Source organism: Hippocampus guttulatus, chromosome 15 (genome assembly GCF_054856545.1).
Source record: "Hippocampus guttulatus isolate MCC_2025c chromosome 15, RoL_Hgut_1.0, whole genome shotgun sequence".
NCBI lineage: Eukaryota > Metazoa > Chordata > Actinopteri > Syngnathiformes > Syngnathidae > Hippocampus > Hippocampus guttulatus.
In genome coordinates this window covers 8,596,255-8,609,138 of record NC_141275.1, presented here as the reverse complement: position 1 = coordinate 8,609,138, position 12,884 = coordinate 8,596,255, and the positions used below count along the sequence as shown (strand labels likewise).

At 41.6% G+C, this 12,884-nt stretch overlaps 1 protein-coding gene across 2 annotated transcripts; it reads right to left on the bottom strand.

The window, feature by feature from the left end:
* Positions 1-31: 31 nt before the first annotated feature.
* Positions 32-12,782, bottom strand: zc3h12b (zinc finger CCCH-type containing 12B). Of its 2 annotated transcripts, none has more exons than XM_086130251.1 (6): positions 12,655-12,782; positions 8,116-8,893; positions 7,848-7,987; positions 7,350-7,584; positions 6,654-6,760; positions 32-6,575 (listed from the first exon to the last, which is right to left on the bottom strand). In XM_086130251.1, exons 2-6 carry the CDS (start codon positions 8,715-8,717, stop codon positions 5,149-5,151), a joined length of 2,511 nt encoding a protein of 836 aa, XP_085986377.1. In that variant the 5' UTR covers positions 8,718-8,893; positions 12,655-12,782; the 3' UTR covers positions 32-5,148. The 2 variants fall into 2 exon arrangements, with proteins under 2 accessions (XP_085986377.1, XP_085986378.1); XM_086130252.1 differs by having other exon boundaries at positions 12,558-12,691.
* Positions 12,783-12,884: the final 102 nt, after the last annotated feature.

Sequence of the window (12,884 nt, the reverse complement as noted above, 5' to 3'; positions counted from 1 at the left end):
TCTGATTATTAAAAGAGGAGCTAGCACAGTATGAACATAATATAGCTTTATTAATGGTGAGAAACACATGTCATTAAGACTTACATTTTGTTTGAGCCCACAGACTCAAATAGTCTAGTTTGGTCTACAAAAAAAAAAAGCAATGCTTTCCAAGTCAGTGTGGATTACAATACCGCAGATAAGCACAACACAAAAAGCTTGCTTCAATGTTTCCCTTGTTACATTGCAAACACTACAGTCCACGCACACCACTTTAGAAAAGTCACCGGTACAACTTACTGTTTTTGAACCTTGTGATTTTGAATGTTAGCCGGGTTAAACCTGAGTATTACACTGTAAATATGTACAGTCATTGGGCACACCTCTAGTCCTGACATTCTGCAAAACAAGTCTGTCCATGTGGGAGGATGCTGGCATCAAGTGTCATCGGTACACAATAAGTGTGAAGGTATGTTTGGACCACTAATCCTAATGTGTACAGTTTAACAAAAACAAACAAACAAAAAAACCCCAACAACTTTGGTTTTCATCTCATCCATTAGCATGCTATTATTCAAAACACAAGTTCAAAATAGCGCAAGTCCAATTTTCATAGGGCACCAGCTGAAAGTACGCACAAACCGGCCACCGACAGTAAAAGTATTCATTTACACTACTTCAATATCATATTGCAGTGGTCAAAGTAACAACAAATAGCACACATCTGCTTGTCAACATTGCTTAGTCATTCAACCCCCTGCCAAACATTCCACTAAATTTCAGTTTGAAGAGAAAAAAATAACATTAACGTGAAACATCAAAACAAATGATTCAAAACTGGCACTGTGCTCTCATTTCATAGTTTTTAGTCAAAGTATCCTTTAAAGTAGATTAGTTTGGTGCTTAACAATCTCAGTGTTAAACCATTGTTTGTTTTTTTAAACACCCAAATATGCAAAGTTTATACAAGGCAAAATGAACAAATCAAGAGAAAATAAGCACAGGTTACAACATTCATGTGAACTGAAGTAATGTTTTACATTTACACATTAAATCCTATCCACAGGAACACGCAAGTATGTACAGTGAGGGCATGATGCTTAGTGCGGCAGTTTTGTCTCGCTGCGCACTTGACCTAGCACATCAAAGTCCCAGGAAATTAACTACTGTACCCAATAAAAGATAGTACATACCTATGGGCTACTCCCAGTGACACACAGTGTCACACAACATTAGGCATTTTTCTTTCCCCTTTATTTCAATAAAACTCTTTTCATAATATACATTTGATATTTAGTTTACATTCAAGGTAGAGATACAATTTGTATCAACAAGTAAAAGTCAATTCTGGACATTTGTGGCTTGTTTGCGGCACTTACAAAAGAAGGGATGCGGGGGCATTGAACTACGACGAGAAAAGTTTTTTTCGCAAAGCTAGATCATTGGATAGGGTTTTGGGCTCTTAAGTGCAGCCTAGAACAACTTAACAAGCAATGTAATTGAATATGGACAAACCTGTGGATCCCATTTCCGACAAGTCATTCAAAATTACCGAAGTGCATCGTGACAAAAATCAGCATGTCAGACAGAATATGTCACTTCCTTTGAGATAATGAGTCTAAAATGTTTTTTTTTAATGTGTGTAGTTCAAATTCCCCAAATGACCAATCAGGGTTCGTGTACACTCATGTACTGATTTGATGTCCATTTATGTATAGAACATTTCCTCAAATAGTGGCCTCTGGTGGAATACGCCGTGCCCAAATTAATCACGTTGAACATTTTAAAAATGACATTTGACATCACACCTCTTATAGATGTGTGTATATAGAAGTGTGTGTTTGGGGGGGGGGGATTCTTGACATGTTTTGTAGTAATTTATCAAGTACGTTATTTGTCGAAAATGACCCTCTGTAATTGAGTACAAAATCCATCCCAGGTTACTATATGAGGAAATATGCTAATTTAGTTAAAACTGCAATCAGACCTTGCAGGATAGAACACAATAATTCCACTTTCACTTGTGATGTGATGTTGTGGCTTGAGATGGACTGTGTCGTCTTAAAATTATCAGTGCAATTAACTCAGTGTTCTTTCAGTCACCGAAACAGTAATGATAGCGGTTGTTTTGTTTTGTTTTCCCTTTGCACCAAGAACATTTTTGGGGAATCTGCGACAATATAACTAGCTGGGAATGGGGCGGGGTGGCACGCAAACGTTGAGCCAAATGCCAGAAACAACGGTGACGGCAGCCTTGCAATCTGACTGTTTCATATGAAGAAACATTTAGGCAGTTTGTTTTCACCTTCTCATGAACAGACAGCTGGCCTCAAGTGGCCTTGTGTGTTTTCATGAAAAATAAAACAAAGTCAGCAAAGCCCAAAAAAATCTTTTGGGCTATACACATTCACTTTTTTTTCCCCTTTCCTTTTTGGATGTTTCTACACACTCGTTTTACCGACCATTAGAGAGAAATCTATATATTTGTCGAAGAATCACCATTGAGAAAAATAATCTAGCTCACATCAATTCCCAATTAAGGAGTAACACCACTTAATGTTGAAAATCTGTGTGGCCCTTTGTCATCGTGTACTTTTGTTAGAGATGTCCCTTGCATCCTGTTTTTTTTTTTTTTAAAGAACGGTTCGATGCTCACTCAGGTGATCATAGAGATTCAGTGAAGTGGCATTTCCCTTTCGATGCATTCCAAGCAACACCTTGCATTTGGGCTGGCTTTATACGATACCTGTGATGTTTTTCAGCGGTGGCATCTCAAAGTTCAAAATTCCCGAATTGTCGTCCATTTTCACAAGATGGAAAAGAATTTTCCTGAAAAATATACAACCTACAGTACATTTACACCACATCAGTGAGATCAGCATTACGAGGCCCACACTTGTGGCTTCACGATTGCGATGAGCTTTGAATGCTAACACCAACACATCCGCATCATGTAAAGCCAACCAAATGACCCAGTCTTAAACAACTCAAGGCGCATTCTTCAGAGATAGCTGTACAAAGTTTTACAAGGCAGTTTTTCCACACTGCAACTTTCTATACATGTACAAGTTTTCACAAAATAGATCGCTATTAGAAGAGAACACTTGCCAGCAGTAAGCAGTTTTTTTTTTTTTTTGGCCAGTGAAGGTGAAAAAGTGAAAGCATCCTGAGAGCAATGTGCTGCAAGGCACAGCCAAACTGTATTTAAGCCATCCACTCTCACGATAAAAGTCAAACATCATACTAAACATGCTTTCTTGCATTCATGTCAGTTGTTTTCCCCCCCGAAAAATACAACAATAAACCCCTCCTTTATAACAACCTTGCAGGCCTAATACTCGTGGATAGATTTTTAATCTATCCATCTAAATATCAGAAGAAAACTGTGCAAACTCTTGACAGTAAACTTTTTTTTTTTTTATTTGCAGTAATTTTTTTACTGTAGATGCATCTTGATCGTCCCAATTCAAACAATTTTATTGTCGTTCGCCGCATCTAATTTACCGTGGATGCAGGAGCAACTTTGCAGCTTTTGCTAAAAAAATGTATTTGCACTGACTGACTCTTAAAAGTAAATTGTAAGCGGGCTCGGAAATACCTCAAGAAATGTTCTTCAAGCCAAAGCCCACTAGAAATAAAAGCCGTATGTGCGTCAGTCCATTTAAGTGCATGGAAAAGTAGTCTTTGATACAAATGAGCAACAAACAGCTCTACTGACAACCTGAAGTAGTTCAGAGGAGCATTCTTTTTTTTGTTAAGATAATCATATACTATATGTAGCCTGGGAATAAATTAAATTGAGAAAAATAACAAGCGATATTGTGATAACATTGTATTTGTGATGGGTCACTAGTAGTTATGAAACACCCAAATTTAAGAGTACTTCTTAATTTATACTAGAGAAATAGAGGTAATTTAAAAAAAATCAGAGCGCTGTCTAAAAGCCAAAGATACATAGTTAGCGCTACATATATATTATAAACTATTTTCACAGCAAATCTGACAAAAATATACAAGGCAGTTGGAAATGAGAAATAATTCCAATTACGTGAAGCAAAATGTAGTCAGAATAATGACTATTTTTCTTTTTTTTGGCATTATTTAGCAGCTTATAATGGCTTTTGTGTGATTTACGTTTTTTTTTTTGTTTTTTTAATGTACATATAGACACGTGCACCTGTATACAAGACAAATCTCTTTTTGGCTTGCTTTGTGCACTGTCAAATTCTACCAAAATAGTAGCTTTGTGAGATTGAGAAAATAGATCTCTTTCCATACTGAGATAGTGCTTTAGGTTTGAAAGTAGGAGGCTTCAATGCCAAAGACGTTCATTGAAGGAGACTAAAGCGTGAGGTCACTCAGATATAAGGCCATTAAATATCAGTTCATGCTTGGAGGTATGCGTGTACCTCCCTCTTACTCGTTTTTGAAAGAAATGCACAAAAAAGGAAGAAAAAAATCACCACCATTTTTTTTACAGTAGAGGCAAAGCTCAAGAAAGTTATTGATAGTTGCACTGCACCACAAACATTTGTGATGCCTTTCACAGCACATCCACATGACCTGAACAAGAACATCTTAAAAGCTATGTGGCTAAAACTAAGTACCGTATATTTTTGATTAAATGAAACCAAATGCTGAAAAGCAGCAACTCGCGGTGATGTTTCTGGTTTATATTAAAAGCAAGTGGCCCAAAGTTTGGCATTGGTTAACCTTATTTCTCGAAATCGGACGGTTAACCAATTGGTCTGACAATTTTTTGATAAAAGCTAATCAAAATACATTGTAGGAAAAAAAAATCCTTATTTGATATTTTTGAAAGGAAACTCCGCTCCTGGTCAAGTATGATAAATGCGTTATGAAACACATACAGTACGGTTTCCTTTTACAATTGCACCACACACTATGTGCGAAACATCTTTAAGTTGCACTCAAAAAAAAAAAAAGTCAGACATACTTCATCTATGCTGTTGACTTTGTCATCTTGCTGATGAAAATCCAGAGAGCTGGGTTTTGTACCAGAGACATTAAAAAAAAAAAAAGAACTCCTGAGGGCAAATGTTGCACATTTGGCAACATTTAGCAAGTGCCTGTGTTTGCAACCAAAACACTCAAATCTATACTCTAAATTTCCACCTTATTATTATTATTTTTTAAACCTTTTTGCCCTCAGTGACAAGACCTCAAATTTGTAACAATGACAGCCGCCAGTTGTTGGGGGTCTGTCAAATGAGGGTTCTTCTCCATCACCGAATGGACTACATAAGCAGGAAAAATGTTGCAAAGGTTCCGATATGTTTGATACTGGTGCTCTGGGATGACATACCGTTCAGGGTGTTCCGTTGCGGGTGGGGCCTCCCACGGCGAGTTCCAAATTTGCTCCATTTTGTCAGGCATGCTGCGGACCATGACTCGCTCGCAACACGGCATCAGGCTGTTGCTCAGCGGATACGAGTGATAGCCGTAAGACTCGTTCCCGCAGGGCAGAGGGTCCCAGCTCGCGTGCTGCTCGCGGCACAGCGGCGGTCGCCTCTGTCTCATTGGGTTGCTGTCGTACAGCCTGGAATCGGATATGCTGTCCATGCGAGTCATGCCGAGGGACCGCGTCGGCTGCGATGAGAGCGGCGGGAGGACGTTTTGAGCCACGGGGTAGTCTCCGGGGCAGCTCGACCTGGCCCCCACTGCGACGTGCTGGATGTGCAGGGCCAGATGAGGTGCGGGCTGCTTACATGGACCCTGCTTGGGCTCCTCCGGCCCGTAACTCTGCACCCGGGTGAGCGCTTCGTGTCGAAAGCCGTGGGGGAAAGTCTGCATTCGCCCTGTTGCCGGGGACTGCTGCTGGCCCTTCATGCTCTCCTCCAGGCTCCCGTCCACAGAGCTCGGGTACATGTCGCCGTAGGAGGAGAACGAATCGCTGTTGGAGTGGCTGAGGCAGGACTCGGGGCAGTGGCTGCGAGTTCTCAGGCACACCGCGTGCTCGTGCTCCATGCTACAGAAACTGTCGACGTTGTGCATACTGCTCATGCTCATGTTTGAAAAGTCACTGTGCAGTGAATAATAGCCGTGGTCGCTGACCGAGTCATACTTTGGGAACTGGTCGCCATATGTAACAGAAGCGCCGTGACTGTTGGTGACCAAAATGGGAGGGTACTGTACACTAGACATGTGCTCGAGAGAACTGTGTGAGAACTGCAAAGAACCTGGCACCGGGCTGCTAGCGGATCGCGTGTTCAAGGCCCCGGCTGCGTGGCTCTTGGCGGGCTGCATGGTGGGCACGCTGAGAGCGGTCACAAGGGAAGGCACTGAATTTGTCTCAGACTTCCTCACAACGGACAGGCTTTCAGGAGACTCGCATGCCACCGAGCGTATACTCGGGTCGGACTGGCGTTTGGGCGCCACGCGTTTGACTTCAGAGTTGCTGTCCCTGTTCACAAGTGCCGGACCGGTGCCGCATTTCGCTAAGGCCCCCTCGCTCATCGTCTTCACTGCAGACAGTTTTGCAAAGGCCCGCAATTCATCGGCCACCGACCGCAGCGGTTGGTTGACACGCTCCGGATGATAGTATTTGCACTTGTGTCCATATGTGCATTTTTTGCCTTTTCAAGGAAAGAACAAATCAATTTAGCAATATTAAGAACTTCAACAACAACAACAAAAGTAACTGACTCACTCACCATAGGGGCAAGGTTGTTTTTTATGCTCTGGGACAACAGGACGCTTGCGAAGGAAATTTTCCAAGCTAGGACCATGTCTTCCCAGTGGGTCATCGGGTGGCATAAATCTGAAGACATGAAAATGTTTCAAGAATTAATGTGATCACTAGGATGTCAGTAGTACATTTGCCAATGTCAACAAAAATAGTCAAGGCTGTAATCTTCAGATTTATTTTAAGAGCACCATTTGAGGCCATAGTTTCTTGTGTAGCATCACACTGCGAGGATCTACCAACTTCTCCAATGATATGATTTAGACCAGGGGTGTCAAATTCATTTCACATTGTGGGCCACATACGGGCTCGGTAGATGACCATTAACATTATACCATACCTTGCTATAAATAATCAAAATATCATGTCTTTCCTTTGTTTTGGTATAAAGAAGCATTGGCACATTGATACTCTCTGATGTGTTGGGTCTGTCTCAGAGACAGACTGAGACTGCCGTTTTCTTCTTTGATCAAAACAATGTTGTCTTCTACTCTGATGAAAACAATGTGCCCCCTAGTGGATAATCCATGTAGTACATCTTATGAAAAATATTCATTCCGTGTCTTTAATGTATTTTTTTCACTTTTAAATTATCCTGCGGGCCTGATCGAACCTCCGGTTTGACACCGCTGATTTAGACAAAAGCGTGTACATGGCTCCTTACTTGTCATTGACGAATGAATACATTAGGAGACGTTCCTCGATGAACTTCTTCCACTCTGGTTTTTCATTTTGCAAGTCTCTGTAGTTGTCATTTGACACAATAATTCCATCAGAATCATAAGCCAGCTTCACTATGAAGCGATCATCATAGCACACCACCCGTCTGCCTTGGACTCTCCGAGATGGGGTGAAAACCAGGATCTTCTCTTTTTCGAGCTTGCGTAATATTTCTTGATCTGTGAGGGGAAACACGCTTTTAGCTGGTTACGGACGCACCGAAACACTGCCTGGGCACACATAAAATAGCAGGATAGCTTTAGCACTTTGTACTTTTCCTAGCGGTTTTTAAGACTGCTGACAACTGACGTGCATAATATATCAGGCAATTTTTAGCAGCTAATCTTAAACGTCCGCATTTATTGTTCCAATGGCCATGAATGCGGTATTACGCGCACCAACAATACATGTTGTTGCAACGGTCGAAAAATGTCTTTGCCACCTGTAATGAGAGCATCGGGCCTTGACTGTTCCTTTCTCCAGGCTGGAACAAACACAGTAATGTCTTTGTGCCCCTTTTCGAGGAACCATTCGACAGCCAGTTGGATACCACGGCAAGAGAAAACCTCTTTGTTTCCATGGCTGAAAAACAAAGATGCAGTCAACTGCCATGAGATAGAAACCATATGAAAACTAATTTTTCAATACTTTTAGCCCCCTCGTGCTACTTTGAACACATTTAAAGTGAGTCAAAGTTGTTTGCATCTTACCTCATTGCCACATTGGACCCATCAATGACAATAGGCCTGAGGTTGTCGTATGGGTCCACAGATTCCTCTTCCACAGACACCTCAGGACTAACGGTCTCTTTAGCGCACGGTGTAAGTGAGAGCGACGCGGCTGCGGTGCTGCAAGGTTGACTTTCAGGCTCCACTTTGTTTCCCAGCCTTACGAGCTCAGCAAGAATGTCATTAATGAGAGCTGCGGCCCCCAGTTTATTGAGCACCATCTCCACCTGCTCTCCAGAGTAGCCCAGCTTCAACGCAAAGTCCATTTTGGTCTGATACTCCCTCTCACTGGCCGCTTTGATCGCTGGCCCCGCGCTGGTCTCATCCTCACGGGAATCTTGCACCGTGCTACTCTGGGAAAAACTGGGCTGGTCGAGGCACGGGGAACGACACAGCTGCCGATGGGGCTTGGTCACCGCCAAGGGCTCCCACTTCTGACAACCGCTGTTGTTCACCTGAGCCTTCTGGCGCTGCTGCTCCTCAGCGTCACTTTCTGAGCTGCTGCTGCCATCCCCTGGCTGATCGGCGGCTTGCTGGTCCCTGCTCGAGTCAATGTTCTCCTCCCTGCATGGGTGCTTTTCCATTTTGAGCCTCTCCGACGCAGAACATACTGTCACGTTTGCCTCAACACTTCGGATTTACGCCCCATGCTTCTTCCTCACCTCAGCTGCAAGCGGGGAATCTCATTCATCGCTGGACTGTTCACACTCCTTGTGTCGGACTGAAGGATTACACTCTTCCCTGTGTGAACTCTTTAAATCTGTAGGAGAGCACAAAAAAAAAAATGAATATTTGTGATGCAGTGGGACTTAGATTTTTTCAAGATCACTAGTCCCCCTCTCTTCGTGGGTGATAGCATAAAACGTCCAGCTTCTGACACTCCCCAGTTTGTTTATAATTGCCTGTAGATGCTATGGCCTGTCTTATAGAAGCTCCTCCTCTCACTTCAACATCATTCGTTTGCACAAAGAGTGTACCAAAGCACTACTTTTCTACAAGACAAGACCTTTTCAGTAAAGAGTTTTAAAGCAAATAAGAGAAGATTATTTTTTAAATTGTCATTTTAAAAAAAATCACATACTCATAATGCTCTTGTCATGAAAATGGTTTTGTTCCCATAAAATAATATAATTTATACAGCACGAGGTAACTTTAGACTTGCACGGCTCCTAAGGATGATGAAAGTTTAACATAACAAATTTCCCTGTTCATTCAAAAGGTTTTACGATGCCTTGGAACTAAATCTTCATATTTCAATCATTTCATATGGGAAAAATGACTGAATAATCAAAACAGAATGGATAGTCTTGGCCCTTTGAGGTTCTACTGTACAGTAAAAAGGGTCATGCCATTGAAATCTTTGGAACTTTATCCCAAAAATTAAATTGCTGTAACACAACCGAGCTGCTTATTCACGCCGTGGATTCAATATGCACCAATGTTGCGTTCATGAACATGTTTTCCTTGTCGTTGGTATGCAGCGAGAATATTACCAGTGGACCAAATGACGAAAGCATGAATGAATATTCAGAAAGCGACGACGCCACCATTCTGCATCTGATCTGTTTGGAAGCCACGCAAAGCTATTATCATTCCATTTCTCTTTTCAATCTAAGTAATGTGTTGTGAACATTACATCATACACTCCATAAGTACAAAATCAGCCAACCGGTATCACGATTCACCCCGAAAGAAAGAGAATAATGAAACCGACTCCAAATATCTAAGTGACTTCCCTCTTCCTTCAGTCTATTGCTTTTTAAATAATACAAAAAGAGCAGGCCCGGTCTGCTAATGTGCTGCAGAACAGCCCTCGCCTCGACGCACAAAAGCAACATTGAAGGCAGACACGCATGAGTGCATAGAACCTGAGACAGTGTGGGCTGATCAGCGCATCGGTGTGCTGCCAGCCCTCTGAGAGTGAACATTGCTTGGCAACTCATCTGCGATGGGCAACGAGAGCACATTTTACAGAATCAAATATGTTTTGTTACACATGAAAATCCAAATATCTTCGTAACGAGCCCGTTAAGGTGGAGAGCTAGATACAAGACTGCCAGATTCAAGAGGCGCAGCCCATGATGTGTGTTGCCTAGCAACGCAGCCGTGTCATCAGCTAACTCCTTTTTACAAGTCACGACTAAAGCAAACGCAGCTCATCATCTCTCTTCAGGCGGCCAGTAAATGCACAACACTTACAGATACACTCCTCTTTGCACTGCGACTCTTGAGGCAGCATATTCCCAAATTAAAAATGGACTTTACTCCACAGTCCTTTGTCTCAACCAACCATTGCAGTAGACCATAATCTAAATTAAATAAGATGTTCAGGAGCAGTAAATCGAAACCTATTCCAGATCATGCAGAAGGCAGTTAAGTTTATAGGATTTCCATTTCTTTCAAGATGGCATCATTCCAGTTTTTGCGGTCAACTTAAATGTAAATTGTAAATGCACATCTATTATGTGCACGGCATTCTAATAAAAGACAAGAAGGGTGTCAGAAATTTACATAAAGGTGTTGGTTGACCTGTGTTTGGGTACAAAATACAAAGGAAGTTAAGTCAATCTGATGCAGCCAATGCATACACTTATAGTCTATTAAAGTCGCCGATGAATTTAAGCACATTTCTAGGCCCCCATAACCTCTCTACTTCTAAGTAGTGCAACTGGAGTGTCAACTTTGTGACAAGCCGCCACAGTCCACTGATAGTCTTTTTCGGTGAGATGATGATATGAAGTTTAATGGAGCACAGTAATCTAATCATTCACCTTTCTGATTCACAAGTTTATATTTTACAAGGTTGTTTATGCACGTGTAGTTCTGTTACATGGCAACAAGTGAAGAGGACCTTGAGGCCATCCTGTATCTTGTCTATATTTGCAATCACTCCCTATACACTATAGAGTGAATTTGATATTTTGTCGTACTGTTTGAATAAATAGTGAATACAGGTTATCCGCCATACTGTATACTGTAGTGGCCTCAATATATCCTAAAATGCATCTTGAAAAGTTGTGAACTGATGGTCACTAGAAAAGCAAAGCAGTGGAAGCTATTATCCAAATGTTCCCAAAGTCATTTGTTTGTATTGTTTTATAGAAGGTACATGGCGCTCAGAACGTACAATTATTAAATATTTGTTAAATATTTCATACAGAAGGTCCATCAGGCGACGCTGATGTACATCACAATTATGTGGAAGCAATGGCGCAATTAACTTGTTGCCCGAGCAGTGTTAAAAAACAAATTTTCACTTGACTGCTGAGAGAACTTTATAGTCCACAATATAAAAATCCCTGCACAATGATTAGAGTGTAGGCAACGACGGAATGATTATGAACATGGCCATTATATATGATCAATTTTGGTGATTTATTGCGGCATTAGTTTGACATCTTGAAATTAAGAGCCTTTCAAACTATTTTGCAAAAAGTTCAACATTTGGCAGCAATTCAAGAATAGGTTAACCAGCTCTGTATCAAAAACTAACTTGGTGCACAACTGGAAATTATAGCCACATTGTATGTACTCTTAAATTAATATTTCTGACAGTCGATCAGAACTTACCAAGTCATCATCCAATCACATTATGTTCTCTTCAACTTTGCAATAGCGCTGACTAAATTACTGAGTGACTAATTTGTGCGAAAATTTGTGTAGATTCACATTCAAATTTCCAGCCATAATGATGGACATTTGTTGATTTGGCAAAGCAATACAAGCATGATATAAAGTTCTCGGTTGCACTTAATGACACACTTACCCGATATAAATAAACTAGTAATATAAAGAATTTCAATGAGTCACGGCTTGTACTTTAAATAGAAACTTCGGTTACTTTGATTGAACTCATTTTCAAACGTGTTACGATTAAATGCACGTCAATATCAACGTTGTATCATGTCATACCTAACGAGAACATCGCGCCTCTTAAATGAATGGCGACCAACACAACACCGCAGGAGATCATATATTTAAAACTGAACAGATTGTTTTCAGGGCTATTCCACGGGATGTCAAATAGGCGACGTTTGCCCACATGTAATTAATTGTCCAAACATCATTTAGGCCCCGAGTTAGCACAGGCTTACGAAGGTGCTCTGTGGTTACTTAGCCAGCTGGAGTCAACATGTTAGCCACATCCACTAACCAGGTTAGCTTTCTTAGCTACGTCTGGTTTGGTTAATGGCTAAAAAGTAGCACGGTGGGGATCCATCGAGGAGTTTATGGTTTAACTGTAAACCATAACAGGCAATCGGTATCTATAACTGCAGATTGAAAAAAAGAAAACATACCAGCCAATAAATAGCTCCAGATGCTAACTTTGACATACGCTTGCGAGCGTGTGTTAGCTTTTAGCTGACGCGCGCGTGCTAACATTTTGTTATAACTTGAGCTAAAGTGAAATTTAAAAATCTTACACTGCGGCGAAGTTGCGGCGACACGACGTGCTCGTGCGTGTGCCGAGAGCGCACGGAAATCGGGGCGAGCGTTGCCATGCAGCGAGGGCAGTCTCACCATGTTGCTGTCATCCTCCTCGCCCGCTCCGCGGATGTTTGGCTGCCATTGGCGCTGCTGTGCTGTCGCAGTTTGCTCAAGGTTGCTCGATCACGAGAGGATGCTCGCTGATGACACCTCAGCGCACTCCTTCCACGTTTAAGCATCGCCAAAACGCACTGTGCTTGTAGAGGAGCACGATGAAGTTTTGCAACTTAAATTGTGATACACAAAGCATTTGTTTTTACAGT

What these genes read in the sequence shown, in the direction of transcription:
- zc3h12b (XM_086130251.1), bottom strand. Translation starts at nt 8,717, where the DNA reads ATGGAAAAGCACCCATGCAGGGAGGAGAACATTGACTCGAGCAGGGAC. An exon ending in GGGTCCAATGTGGCAATGAG is followed by an intron (nt 7,988 to 8,115) that starts GTAAGATGCAAA and finishes TTTGTTTTTCAG; the next exon opens with CCATGGAAACAAAGAGGTTT. An exon ending in GCCCGATGCTCTCATTACAG is followed by an intron (nt 7,585 to 7,847) that starts GTGGCAAAGACA and finishes TTCCCCTCACAG; the next exon opens with ATCAAGAAATATTACGCAAG.